The 15842-nt window shown below is 33.8% G+C and overlaps 1 protein-coding gene across 1 annotated transcript in view; it reads right to left on the bottom strand.

The window, feature by feature from the left end:
- Window positions 1-15842, bottom strand: part of MKX (mohawk homeobox) — a 152637-nt gene that overhangs the window by 127040 nt on the left and 9755 nt on the right. Inside the window, exon 3 of the mRNA XM_053712961.1 lies at window positions 3325-3484. Coding sequence (XP_053568936.1) covers window positions 3325-3484 — 160 coding nt within the window. The remainder of the gene's footprint in view (window positions 1-3324; window positions 3485-15842) is intronic.

Here is a 15842-nt window from a genome sequence, read left to right as displayed (position 1 = left end):
CGTTTAAAGATAGCTTTATATAATACTTTTGTATACATAGGGGCCTATTTATCAAAGGTCTTGCGGACTTGATCCGACAGTACGGATCAGGTCCGCAAGACCTCGCTGAATGAGGAGAGCAATACGCTCTCCGCATTTAGCATTGCACCAGCAGCTCACAAGAGCTGCTGGTGCAACGCCGCCCCCTGCTGACTCACGGCCAATCGGCCGCCAGCAGGGAGTTGTCATTTCCGTTGATTCCTGTCTGCCTCATCAAAGCAGGCGGACAGGGTTATGGAGCAGCGGTTTGGTGTTTCTGGCGTTCGGAGCTTGATAAATGAGCCCCATAGTATCTTCAGAAACATAGTACAGTACTGTAATCAGAAAGGTAATATTTGTTGTGGCAATTGCAGGTGGACAGGTTCACTACTTGCAAACCTGTCTGCCTATGAGGATGATACATTTTGCCCTTTATCGGTATTCTTATATCTCACATGACAGACAAGAAAAGTGCTGATGAATTATTAACACCAGTATTACCAGTTTGTGGATCTTAATTAAACTATTATGATTCAGATACTTTTAAGACCCATTTCAATGTACTTCTATTATCAAACTGAGCATATACAAGCGTTCGAAATATATGCCTATATGAATCTGTGATTGGCTGTCACATGATACTGAAATACATTTTGAAATTTGTCCAAAAAAAATAAATCTACTTCACATTTAAACTCAGAGTAAATGTTATTGCCTTGTATTTTTATTATGCACTTGTTGATTGTGCGATTCTACTGTATTGAATAGTTCCTTAAATTTGTTTCTCACTTCTCTGCCAAGCAGGTCTTATGAGTGAAGAGATTATTATCAGCATTATACATAAAATGAAGGGTGGTGAGGCCAAGTATAATGCATCAAACAGCAAAATGTGTTACTTGTATTTCTGTTAAACAGCTAAACCACCTAACAAAAGATTATCAGATCGCAGGTACAAATTACCATCTGTTTGTGCATGAATGTTTCACTACAAGTTTTTGCCATTTCAGACTGACTTTCTCTACTTCATTGGTTGCAAAAGCATTTACTGGAAAAGTCACGTATTAGGGATTACTTATGTGACAGCTTTGGGATTTAATATGTCCACATGTGTTAAAAAAATAAAATGTTTTGCCAATGACTTGAATTATAACCGCCTTGCAATAAAATGCTGTTAAGTAACACTATACACATAATCCATAAAATGTATCTCTAATTTTCCACTGCAAAATGATTTCACTTAACAGTATTCATATGGAGAAGTGGGAATTATAAATTGTAGCAGAGTCTTGTTGCTTCAGACAGCACTGATCACATTTGCAAAATCTGTTGGTCACTCCATTCTGAAGAAAGGATCTATTAGATGTCAGACAAACCCAGGAAGCTGTTACATATCATGACTTCCTTGTTCCAGTGTGCAGCAAAGATGGTTATAAATGCTCTTAAGATTTTTCAATTACAAAGAGCAAAGATGAGACTAAGTAATTTACAAATTCTCATTAGCACTATGGACTCCATATATGTGGTGCAGGCTCACTTATTCAACTTATGCAAAACAAGATTTGCAGTGAAGATTTTTTTGTGCAAGATTCACACATATTGAGAGCACATTTTTTTCGGACTAATCTGAATGACTGTATTTATAGTGTACCCCTCTTGATCCCTAGTTCAGTACTTTAGGGTGTGCTTTGTGTCACTTATGCACCTGCATGTTAATAAGCATTGATCATAAACCCCCTCCTCCCTAACCTCTTCACCATCTTAGATGTTATGGACCTAAAACATCCCAGATTGATGTCTTCATGATGACTGACAAGCCCTGCTCTCTCACAATTGCTTGCACAAGAGCAGGGGGGAGGGATGACACATATCAATGTTAACTTCTGGCACTGAATGCTGCCTTGCTCCCCGCAAGGTTAAAGGGCGACTTTAAGGTAAAAATGACATGCTCTAATCTGTTACAGAATGTCATTTTTAGAATATTGACCCTAGACTACCGTGTAATTAACCACATCTCAGTCGTGCAACCAGCACTGCGGATTGGATTGGCAGCATATTCCACTCAGGACCAGCAGGGCTCTGCAAGTTCCAAGCAGTATTTCTACTGTGCATTTAACCTCTTTACATGAATAGTGTGCCGTGCTACTAATTACCTGCATGGATGTCCTTGCCAGGAGTAACCTGCATACTTTTTCCTGCTGGCATTTACGTAAGTATTGTGCTATGCCAGCAACTGCTTACATATTGTACCCTGCTCACTGACTGATGGGTACTGCCTTGTAATGCTGTCCTAAATATACAACTGACACTTGTATATTAGTATAAAGGGATATGAATTCTCATATTTTTATTCCATGATTCAGAGTGTGCCTAGCTAGGCTCAGAAGCCTGCAAGTACCTGGAGCACTCTATTGCTGCAGTTTTGTATTAATGCTTTAAACAGTGTTATACATTTTTGAGCACTAGATGTCAGTAATGTTTGTGCAATGTATACAATTGTTGAAAACATTGTTGCAAAACTGCAGCCATTTAGTACAGTTATATACAGTGCACACTCCTGGACCCACCTAGGCATGAGCTTCTACAAAGGATACCAAGACAACAAAGCAAAAGTGATATTAGAAGTAAATAGTTAAGTTTATTTAAAATTGTATGCTATGGGGCATATTTATCAAGCTTCGTATGGAGCTTGATGCCCTGTGTTTCTCGCGAACCTTCAGGCTCGCCGGAAAGAGAAGTTATGAAGCAGCGGTCTAACCTGCTCTGAGGCGGCGGACAGAAATTGACAGAAATCAACCCGATCGAATACTAGCTAGCGGCCGGTTGGTCGTGAATCTGCAGGGGGCGGTATTGCAAGAACTGCTGGTTCAATGATAAATGCCGAGAGCGTATGCTGTCGGCATTTACCGTTGTGCGGCGGACATGATCCGCAATATCAGATCATGTCCGCTCGCACAATGATAATTCGCCCCCCATATCTGAATCATGAAAGTTGCATATCTCTTCAAATGTAAATAGTTTTTATTTAAAAAAATATCTTCATGCATAAAATGCTGACATTTAAATTCTACCATTTCATAAAGAATACAGAAATTGTCTCTTCAAAGTAACTTATGCGCATAATCAACAATAACCTATTTATTTAATCATTTCTGTCAAGTTTCTCATATTATGATAATCGTCTTGAAAGTCTATTTGTTACATATAAAATACATACACACGAAGGATATAAAACATATTCCCTACTTGTCGCACATATCTAGTTAGCTAAAACTATTTTCTTAATAAAAAATAAATTATGTCAGTTACCTGTACCAAGGTCATCTGAGACCCAAGTGCTAGGAGGATCTTTTCAGTTTTGGTAGGGTAAGGGTTATCCCGGTGTTTGTAGAGCCACTGCTTTAACGGCCGCGCCATGTCTTGTAATGCCTGGCGCTTGTGCCTCACTTTTCCACTGGTTCCCCTGGAGCTTTAAAAAAATGTTACTATTAGTAGAAAGTTAATACACCTATAGGGAAATATAATAACATATTATGTATGTTCAGTTGTTTAAAGGGATATTAAACAGTGCTCCTTAAGTAAAAAGAATATGTTAAATCAAAGCAAACATAAAATGAAACAGACTGTGTAAACAAAACAGAAAGCTTACTTGTTTTCTTGCAAAATAAGCACTTAGAAATTATCAGTGTAGCCCCTGCCTACAGCTAGATAAGTGAGCAGACATGTTGGTAACCTAAGTTGCATTGTGCCTCCTCTGAGCATGGGCAGATCCTGGCTTCCTGCCTCTCTAGCTTTCCATGAATAGTAAACCAGCTCATGTCATTCTAAAAGACATGACATCAAAGTAGATAAGCCTTCCTATAAAGACCCAGTCCCCTTGTAGAGCTGTGACAGGGAGTAATGAACAATGCACAAATTAAGTTAAAAAGAAAAGAAAAAGAAAAAAGAATTTGGTGGTGCTATACAAATAAATGATAATAATAAAAATAAAAAGTAAAATCATTTTAAAATGATGAATAATCCATATTGTAATGGTTTATATTAAGTATATGCTACAACTTACAACAATGAAACAGACTGCTTTATACCCCTTTAGCAAATGTGTCCATTTTGTTAACCTAATGGCAAAAGTCTTTACATTATGGAACATGTGTATTTTGTTAGAAAACTTAAAGTGACACCACCAAAACAAAGTAAAATAAAGGTACAATAAGAGACTTCTATAATGAAGGAGTACTTTCTTGTGACAACACTGCCTGCTTATATTATGCATTTAAAACAAAATTCAGCCCCAGAGCATCAATACACTGCTGACCATGATCTGCACGCAGCTGGTGATTGTTGGCTCTGACTAGTTCAGCAGTTCCACTAAATCTTAAAGAAGCATTAAATACAGCAAATTTGAATAATTAATAAGTGTATAATAAAAAGACAATGTAATAACATTTACTCTGAATTTCATATGTACAGTGGATTTTATCTGACAAAATTTCAAAATGTGTTTTAATTTGCTGGCCCCATGTACCATATGTTAGTTTCCAGCCAATCACAAACTTATACATGTATACACTGGTGCCTCAGAAATGGTGCATATAAATGTAATAATAGAAGTAAATTGGAAAGTCTCTTAAAGAGATATTTAATACTAAGGGCCAGATTACAAGTTGAACGCTAATTAACTCTACCACTTGAGTGTTAATTGAGCTAGAAGTAAGCTTTTTTGTGCTCGTCGGGTTGCCTCATATTACAAGTTGAAAGTAAACTGTTTTCGTTCAAGCTCTAACCCAACTAGTGCCAAAATCTGAACTTAGAATATCGCGTGTGCGTTAACATATTCCCCCATAGAAGTCAATGAAAAAAAAGTGGGGGAAAACCTAACATTCCCACTCTCATGCAAACTTGATCACATATTCTCAAGTGCGCTAAACTAACATGAAAATATGAATATTTCACATTCCAATGTTCTTCACATAGAAGACTATGTTCTAATTATTCATATATAATTATTTCTATATATATATCTGAAGTTTTTTGGAACAATATATAGTTATACCTATATATATACATAATTATATATAGGTATATATATATATATGAATATCTATTTAGAAATACATAGAACATAGTCTGCTATGTGTAGAACATTGAATGTGAAATATTGACAGTAAATACACAGCATAACACTTTATAAAATATGAATATTGCATAAATATGCTTTTACATGTTTTTATCTAATTAACTGCAAAGGGCTCCAATCCACTTATATATGTCTATATATGTACTTGTGTGTTTATATGTTTATTTATGTCTGTAAATACATAAATGCATATGTACACACACACATATATTTATATATATATATATATATATATATATATATACACATACAGTACATACATAAAGATACATTTTTAAAGATGTATATGTATGTATGTTTATGTTAAAGCCCTTCCTCTGCTTATGAGATCTCAAATATTTGAGCCGTTATAACTTTTGTGTGCAATATTTTTTTATTAGATGGTGATATTATGAGTGTAACTGGACTTTGTGTTGTGTTTATGATGTGTTTTGTGCAACTTTTATATTTTGCAAAACAGATAACCAGAGCGGGAACTATTTTAACATAAATTGTGACTGTGCTTAAGCTATCCCATTTACTTTCAACTCGTAATACGTGCAGTAACCCAATGTATGCAAACACCTGTGATAAACACCTTATCGCTTGGGCGCAACTCAGAATCTGACCCTAAATATATTTTATTCACCTGCCTATAATTATGGGTGCTGCCATTTTTAACCTAGGTTACACTGCAAGTATCCGAAGGAGAGTTGCTGCAAATGTGCAAACACGTCAACACTGGAATAACCTCAATACTATGCTTATAAAATGTATTTACTGTTTAGTGTTCAATATACCTGTACATAAATTCCTTCCTTGACTCCTGTGCAATGTATATAGTGTTCCTCGCTGGCTCCTACGTGTCATATACATTTTTCATGTTCTGGGATAAGAACAGGGGGAACAATACCAATTCAACCCCTCTCTCCTAACATTAGAGAAATGATACTTCAAGATCCATCATAATAGGTATTTGAGTAAAGGGATAAGCACTTTTTTAGAATGGGCCCCATATTGCTTTGTGTGTCTTTTTGGTACTTCAACACCAGCATAATTTTAAGTAATCAGCAAAAGAATATGAAACCTCAATATCATGAAGTTGCCCACTGGCTTTGCTCTATGTTAGCTTCACCAATACGTTACACTAAAATAGATTGCCACTGTCATTCCAACTCATCAAAAAAAAAAATTCCCTGCAGTTTTTCTCATACTTTTTCTACATTTCCATATCAGCCTTGCATGCCCATATTGGCCCCTTAAAGGGACATTAAACACTAAATAAATGCTAGATTGAATGATGCATTCAAAGAAAAGATTAGTATGAGAATAACATGTAGATTTATTTTTTTAAAGTTTCATTAAATGTATCCAGCTTTTACTGAGCATGTGCAAAGGTTCACAGTATATGTGTATATGAATCTATGATTGGCTGATGGCTGTCACATGATACAGGGAAATTAAAGGAAACTTTGAAAGAAAAAAAAATGTGATGCTTCTTTGGAATTCAAAGTAAGCTTTATTACATTGTCATTTTATTATTTGTTTAGTATGCAATTCTGTTGTATTTAACAGGCCTTTAAATCTCACTTTTAAACTATGAGACGTTTATACATTTTATATTTGTATTTTCAATTGATAGTGCTTTGAAAAGGCTCTTCCGTTGGCCACATATATTTTGGCTATATTTAGTAGTATATATTTTCCTATATGGTATATTATTTAAAGCAATTGCTTCAAATACTGCTGCCTTATAATGCCCAATATATGTGCATGCCGTAGTGCCTACCTTAGTATGCGGTCAAGGTAAGGAGCTTGGTTTCAACAAAGAATACCAAGAGAAGAGGTACACATGATAGTATAAGTGAACTGAATAGATTCTTGTTTAAATAGATAGGAAAGTCAAAATTAAACTTGCTTGACTCAGATAGAGCATGTATTAAGACTTTTAAATTCATTTCTATTTTCAAATGTGTTTCGTTCTCTTGGCATCCCTTGTTGAAAAAGAATACGCACATATCCTACACTAGTGTGAGCTGCTGCTGATTGGTGCCTGCACACATTTGTCTCTTGTGATTGGCTAACTAGATGTGTTCAGCTAGCTGCCAATAGTGCAATGCTGCTCCTTCAGTAATGGATAACAAGAGAATGAAGCAAATTTGATAATAAAAGTAAGTTGGAAAGTTGTTTAAAATTGTATGTTCTATCCAAATCATGAAAGAAAATGTGGGGTTTCCTGTCCCTTAAAATTGCACACGCTATTTGAAACCTGAACGTTTTTATTATGACTTCCATGTTTTTTTATTCCCTACTAGTTTCCTATCATTCAGGCTTTTCTTTTGTCTTTTCACTTTCAAGAGCTATTCCGCTAACAACACAACCATAGTCATGCGGGGCACCTCACCTGTTAGCCACACCGGCTACAACGTCCATACAACCAAAACCTGCGTTAGATATTACTCAATCAATTAGGTAAAAGGTTACAATTTTGTTGTTGTAACGTCATATTTATGTTCTAGGATTTGTAAAAGTTTAGCAATACACGAAGACAGTCATAAAGAGAACTCAAGTTAAAATTATTATTAACATAAAAAATTATACAATAAGGCACTGTGAACCAGAATGTTTGAATGACTTTATTCAAATGAAGGCAAAAATTGAAACTGCAAAGAATGTACACAGTTTCAGACATCACACAGCCTAAGACATTAGCAACAAGTTTACCTTTCACAAATACTTATCTTACATCTACGCAGGCCGGGGTAAGGGATATAATAGCATTACAATTCATCACTTACAGCCCAGAGGGTCATATGTGAAAATACAGATTCCTTTTGGTGAAAGTTTTGAAATCTAGCCCCTATTATACACCTAGAGCACAACAGTGCGTGTTCAACTTCATGTATACATAAGAGGCTATTTGTGCAGTAACATATACAGAGATCAGAAACAGATGTGTATAATAGTATCTAAAATAGTGTTTAATAAAGAAAAGGCAACAAAGTACTAAATGTGTTCCTTTATAATAAATGCAATATTAAAGGGACATTAAACCCAAAAAAAATTCTTTCATGATTCAGGTAGAAAATATAATTTTAAAAAAGTTTCCAATTTACTTCTATTATCAAATTTGCTTCATTCTCTTGTTATTCTTTGTTGAAGCGATATCTAGATAGGTAGTGTGCGCGTGTCTGGAGTACTACATGACAGGAAATTGTGCTGCCATCTAATGCTCTTGCTAATGTATAGTATAGTACTGCAGACACGTGCACATTCCTGAACTTGCTTTTCAACAAGCAAACAAATACATTTGATAATAGAAGTTAATTGGAAAGTTGTTTAAAATTTAATGTTCTATCCGAATCATGAATGAAAATGTCTGGGTTTTGTGTCCCTTTAAACATACAAATCAAGTCCATTCTGCTCATCATAAATACCCATAAAAGCTTGTAAACTATAAATAAGAATACAAAGTGTAACTCACAATGAAAATATACATTTCAAGTGACATCAGAAACATTAATTCAATGGGGGAATCACATATGACCTGCAGCATTTTACTGCTGATCCCTTTAAAAAAAATCATAAATTCAGCTAACGGGAAACAGCTCTGTAACAGGAAATTAAGCTGCAATTCTTCTTGTCAGAGAGCTAGTTTGCAATATTTTTTGACTGATTGATTAAATATTTAAATGTCAATAACATCTCGTTCATTAATAAACTTATATACCTAAGGGTATTGCCTAAAATATTTCATATGAATGTATGTATTTGGTTATTTATTGTCAAGCAAAAATACAGAAAAAATATACTATTGGCTGTATATGATAAAGCTAAGAATATCACTAGACCTCTAGTCCTGGACAAGAACAAACGTGACCTTTTCCTATTTTTAAAATTGAGTGGGCTAGTAATTTTTTTTCCCTCTGGGCTAGTAACTTTTAACCTCTGACTAGTAAACTATATTGATATTTTTCCACCAGTGTAAGTAGGTGAATATTTTTTTTATTTTTTTTTAAATGATTAGTTACATTTTACGTTTCTCTTTGCAGCTTATGGGCATCATTAAAATGTTGAATCATTGAGATCCAAGAAAGAAATGGTTGAACCTCAAAATAACGGTGTTAAAAAAAAATGTCTTTCATGATTCAGATAGAGAGTGCAATTTAAAAACAACAACTTCTAATTTACTTCTATTATCATTTTTTTCTTCATTCTCTTGGTATCTTTTGTTGAAAAGCAGGGACGTCTGCTTAGGAGCCAGACCATTTCTGGTGCACTAATATGGCAGCAGTTTTGCAAGAATGTTATCCATTTTCAAGAGTACTAGATGACAGCCCTATTTCCTACCATGCAATGCCCCAGATGCCTACCTAGGAATCTTTTCAGCACACAATATCATGGGAACAAAGCAAATTTGATAACAGAAGTAAATTTATAACTTTTTTAAATCAGTATGCTCTGTCTGAATCACAATTTTTTTTTTTTGTTTCATATCCCTTTAATGGTAAAGGCAATAATATAAATGTTTCAAGTACTGCTACTACTCCAGCAGATGTCACTCTAGATCAGCATAAGTTCTACTCAATATGTGCAAGACTGACCTCAGAGACAGTGGTTATATTTAAAATCTGATTCTGGATAAAACTGCCACTGCATTGTATTGAAAGACAATAAAGCTAATAAATTTGAGTTTTCATTTATATTTGTATGGAATTAAAAAAATATACTCAGTCTACAATGGGGAAACAATAACTGGTATCTCAATCATTAACGTCTAAATTTCACTAGACTGTCCCTTTAAGTAATGTGATAGGACAGGGAGGGAGACATGGTACAGAATGGAGAGGAAGTGATCAGATGTAAAAAAAAAAAAAGATAACCGTAATGACACCATATATAGTATAATCTTATATATGGTATAATCGTTTAAGTGTATAATTATTTGAACAGAAAGACTGTAACCAGTTTGTGTTATTATTTAGTCTGCTGCATATAGCATGTTGTCAATTAATAACAGAGGTGCAAGATATAATTCAGTCACTATAATGTTTTTTATAATTATTATTATTTTTTTATAGTTACTTGTATGGGATGTAGTTTAATTGTTAATATATGGTACATTTACTAGTGTATTTTGGAAATTTGTATAATATTATTATATAAATATACAGCAAGTGTGTTGTACATACTTTCATAAAATGGTTTGCCTTGTAATTTTTTGCGTAAACCTACTGAACGACGTCTACTCATTACTAAGATTTTGGTCATATGTGGCCTGATTTGCGCTAACAAGGTTACTCATATTGGTAATGCTGATGGTACAAAGAACTTTTTTGAAAGGACATTTAAAAATAATTTACATAACTGCTAGCTATTTTGTACTCCATCTTTTTTTAACTGTTTAGGTTTTGGGGTCCTATAACTTATACAGTATCTATGTAATCGTTTCCTCAGCTGAAAATAATGCACATTTATAATTGTCATAATTTACTGATAACTGATTTTATTTTATTAATTGATAAATGATGCAGAATCACTTTACATTGTGATATATGTAAATAGGACTGTTTGACTTGTTCATAAATTAAAACATTTTTTAATTATTTTTTTTTTTGCAGAAGCATATTTTGATAAATTATGCAGATTTACTGAAAACTGCAATATATATAAATTTAAAAATTAAAGTTAAAAATGTTTAACTCTATAGATGGTAATACAAATGTTCCTATAATATTTAATTTTTTTGCAGTAACATATTTTCTACTACATATATGTTTATGTATATATTGTGTGTGAACATTTTATGTGAATTGTCCCACTATGAATTTCACTTTTTAAATTGTACATCTGGTTTAATATAAATACCTTTAAATTCAAGTCTGGAGCAAACCAAACACTATCATTTGGTGCCAACACTACAGCAGTTTTTCTTGAAATATTACTGGCATTTCCCTAACCTGATTTACTAAAGGTTTAGCTATTATCTTCTACAACCAACGTGTGTTCCACGCTGACAGCTTTTTATTAACTGGATGGAACTGAATACAAATGATTAGACGCAAGAGAGAAAGCTATTTATTCGTACAGTATACTGGCTGCAAATGGGGTGGAAAAAAGTCTAAAGGAATGGCAAAAACCTTTCTTAGCAAGTACATTTTCTTGTTCTTTAACCTGTTCCTTAATGTTTTCCCATTAGAGATTTGTATAAATGACCCTCATTTAGTTTCCTGCAAACATTAGTGTGTATGTGGTCTTTTTCTCTATAGCAATGATTTCAAGTCTAAGTTTTTATTGCCAAGTAACAAAGGTATAAAGAAGTTCAACATTTCTACCATAAATCTCAAGTAGTCTGTTTTAATCAGAATAGAATGAATACGTGCTTGATTATTTAATGAATATTACACTCAAAATAATGATATTGTGCAAATGAATAAATGAATGCACACTATTTAAACATGTCAATTAATATATATATATATATATATTCATAATAATAGGTTAAATTAAACGGACAGTCTACACTAAAATTGTTATTGTTTAAAAAGATAGATAACGCTTTTACTACCCATTCTCCAGCTTTGCACAACCAACATTGTTATATTACTATACTTTATAACTTTTAAACCTCTACATTTCTGCCTGTTTCTAAGCCACTATAGACAGCCTCTTATCACATGCTTTTTTATTTGCTTTTCACAACAGGAGACTGCTAGTTCATGTGGGCCATATAGATAACCATGTGTTCACGTCCGAGGAGTTATTAAAGAGTTAGCACAATACAGTACTAAATGCAAGTCAATAGTTAATAAATAAATAAAATGTCATGTGATCAGGGGTAGTCTGCAGAGGCTTAGATACAAGGTAATCACAGAGGTAAAAAGTGTATTAATATAACTGTGTTGGTTATGCAAAACTGGGGAATGGGTAATAAAGGGATTATCTATCTTTTAAAACAATAACAATTATATGGCAGACTGTCCCTTTAAGGCTGTTAATTGTGACTTTGAAACAAACAGAAAGTGTATAACTGGTCTATGGGATAGAAGCTCCATTCAAATTTCTATTGGTGGATTGTAAAACATTTAACAAACAAAAGAACAAAATGATTATTTTAGCACAGAAACCTCAGGTTGTTTTTTTTTTACAAAACTATAACAAAATACGTTAAAGGGACAAGAATGTACAAATTGACTCCTATATTAAATTTACGTTTTTCTTGGTATCCGTTGTTGAAGAGCATACATAGGTAGGCTCAAGATCATTCCTGTGTCTTGAGCACTATATGCATAAGATTGTTGCAAACACTGCTGCCATATAGTGCTCAACACATATTAGCTATGTTCTATAATGAAGAATCCCAAGAGAAGAACATAAGGGCATAAACGTAATGCTGCAATATATAACGATATTTAATAAAAAATGTAATAAAGTGTTCACTTGTTCTTCATGGAGCAGAAAAAAAAAAGTATAAAATGTTATTTTTTACGCTTGGAAGAAAATTGTGCTATTGTGCCCTGTATAAATATTTGTACAAAACTGTATATTTGTAAGGGTTCTCCATCCCAAACAAGGCAGAGAACAGTGAAAGGCAGCATATGGAAAAGATAATCTAAAAAATTACAGCTAGAAGTATCATTTTAGGAGCAATAAATCCCAGACAGGATTTATGCAGCCCAGTTATAAATGAGACCAGCAAAACTGATACTCCATTAAAGGGACAGTCTATTCAAAGTTAAACTTTCATTAATCAGATAGGACATATAATTTTAAACAACTTTCCAATTTACTTTTATCATCAAATCTGCTTTGTTCTCTTGACATTCTTAGTTCAAAGCTAAACCTAGGTAGGCTCATATGCTAATTTCTAAGCGTTTGAAGGCTGCCTCTTATCAGAAAGTGTTTTTTTTTTTGCTTTTCACAACAGGGGGCACAGGGGGCACTCCCTCCATAGTTCATGTGAGCCATATAGATAACATTGTGCTCACACTCTATGAGTTATTTAAGAGTTAGCACAACACAGCACTAATTGGCTAAAATGCAAGTCAATAGATAATAAATAAAAAGTCATGTGATCAGGGGGCTGTCAGAAGATGCTTAGATACAAGGTTATCACAGAGGTAAAAAGTATATTTATATAACAGTGTTGGTTATGCAAAACTGGGAAAAGGATAATAAAGGAATTATCTATCTTTTAAAACAATAACAATTCTGGTGTAGACTGTCCCTCTAAATGTGGGTATTCTTGCCTCTGATGGATGCTATCCAATCACACAACCTGTATGTGTAGTTGTATGTCGTCTTTACCGTGTTACTAAATTAGACTAAATATATTGTGTACGTGAACTAATTTATGGAGGAGAAAAAAATCTAGTATATTCTAAAGTTTATTATACTATTATACTAGATATTATAAATCTAGTATATTCTAAAGATTATTATACTATGGTACTTGTTATATTGCCGCTAGGATCCCAAATACACTGAAATCTTAATGCCTATATAATACAACTGTCAATGATCTCAATAGTAAATGACTATATGTCCATCATGCCTATGACAAAGCAACGTTTACACGTCACAAATATTTTTTGTCTGAAAAAATAAATGCTGTTTAAATTTAAATTGAAACCAATACTGCAGTATTCCTTCTCATAGGCTGATAAGGACCCCGTCTGCTTTACGGGTGCAGAGACGCACACCTCTACAAGAAAACTTTGGTTTATTCAGGTATATGATTTTTTTTAACTGAGTTATGTTTTGAAAAGCCTTCTTTTCTATAAAACAAAGGAAACATATTGACTACAATCTCCCTTTAATTAATATTTGCAATAAGGATTACAGATAGTAATTGGGATTAGGGATAGGTCTAGGAGTAGGGATGGGGTTAACCCTTTAGATTTAACAACACGCTGTGCTGATTACAAGGCAACTCATCCGAAAAGCTAATGAGAATTTTAGAAGACATTTCCCAAAATATTTATGAGGACACACATTTGAGATCTAGAATCCAAAACACATGCAATAAATTGTGCATCCGGTCTGAGGCACATGAAATCGCCTGGTTAAATCTTCTGGAGTTCTAAATATATACACAATGTTCAGCATTCATACATACATAAATGTATTATTTAAATGTTGCTTAGGTTATTTAAACATGTATCATAACAAAATTTCAGCTAGTACTTAAGTGATTTCTCTTTTTTTGTGGATTCTTTCCAAATATAACTCTGTTTTTTGTTTGACGATAAATTATAAAAGTATACCAAACATTTATATACATTTTATAAAGCAGTATCTTGATCCATAACTGATAACACATTGGGGTCAATTTATCAAAGTGCGATCGGACATGATACGATGTAGCGTATCATGTCCGCCGCACAACGATAAATGCCGACAGCATACGCTGTCGGCATTTATCATTGCACAAGATTTTTCTCTCTCACAAAAACTCAATAAAAACTTCACAACAACAAAACTCACAATTGGAACATTTATGACTGTCCGCCATATTAATTCATTCTAAATCAATGTCTAATAATTGTAGAAAATTTGACATTTATTTTTGTATATTTTCTGTTTATTAAATGTAACATTCAAATATCAATAATCAACTTTTGATTATCATAGACTTCAGGGTAAGTCTATGGAAAATAGTATTTAAGTGTAATATTCTAGCATTACATTTATTAAAGGGACATTAAACACTTTGAGATGGTAATATAAAATGATAAATTGTATATAATAAAACAACTCTGCAATATACTTTCATTATTTATTTTGTCCTCTTTGCCTGTAATTCCATTCTGAAATTGTGAGCTTTTCAGTTCCTGTTAGAAATGGAAGTGAAGAACACTGTTAAATCCAGCACAACCATTGGCTGCACACTATAGTGACCTATTTATAACGGTCCCTAATTGGCCACAGCAGAGAAGGTAACACAAGTTACAACATGGCAGCTCCCAGTGTTTTATAGACACTAAAACTTTACACTTATTTTGTCACTTTTTAAACAACTAATGAAACTTTAAAAAATACATCTACATGTATTGGACTAATCTTTTCTTTGAATGCATCATTCTATCTAGCATGTATCTATCATGTATTTAGTGTTTAATGTCCCTTTAATATAAAGTTAGCAAGTGCTCAGAATATTTAATTGGCAGAACAAATGTCAAGAGGAACATTACTTATTTAAGTCAAATCTGTTATAAATGTTAAATTTATAACAACAATAGAAAATTATCCCAGGCGAAACAAACACACTCTAGTGGATATCTGAACTTCGGTTTAAAATGTCTCTTTAAGGCAATGTTCCGTGAAAAACAGGCATATAGGCTTAACATACACACCCCCCCCAAGGAAGCTTCAACAACCTCAATCCTCCAAGGCATCCACTAATGCGGAATAGGGTGAAAGTAAAAGACTCACCCTCCTGCCATAGGAGGTTTCTTATCGGCCCAAAAGAAACTTAGTGGCGAACTCCTCAGAGGTATAATCCTAAATGGGGACAATCTGCGGCTAAAGCCGCCGGTTCACCTATAGGAATTAACTCCTCTCCGTACCGCTTCTAATTTCAAATGTCGGGCCTCCGCAGCTTGGCGTGTGACGTCATCGGGGTTGTGCGTAGTTGGGGGTGTGCCGCCTTCAGCCTATCACCATCCAGGAGACACGGTGCTTGCACTGTATTGACTTCACAGTGAAAACC

This window comes from Bombina bombina, chromosome 5, assembly GCF_027579735.1.
Source record: "Bombina bombina isolate aBomBom1 chromosome 5, aBomBom1.pri, whole genome shotgun sequence".
NCBI classification, from domain to species: domain Eukaryota; kingdom Metazoa; phylum Chordata; class Amphibia; order Anura; family Bombinatoridae; genus Bombina; species Bombina bombina.
This window is presented reverse-complemented; position numbering and strand designations above follow the sequence as displayed.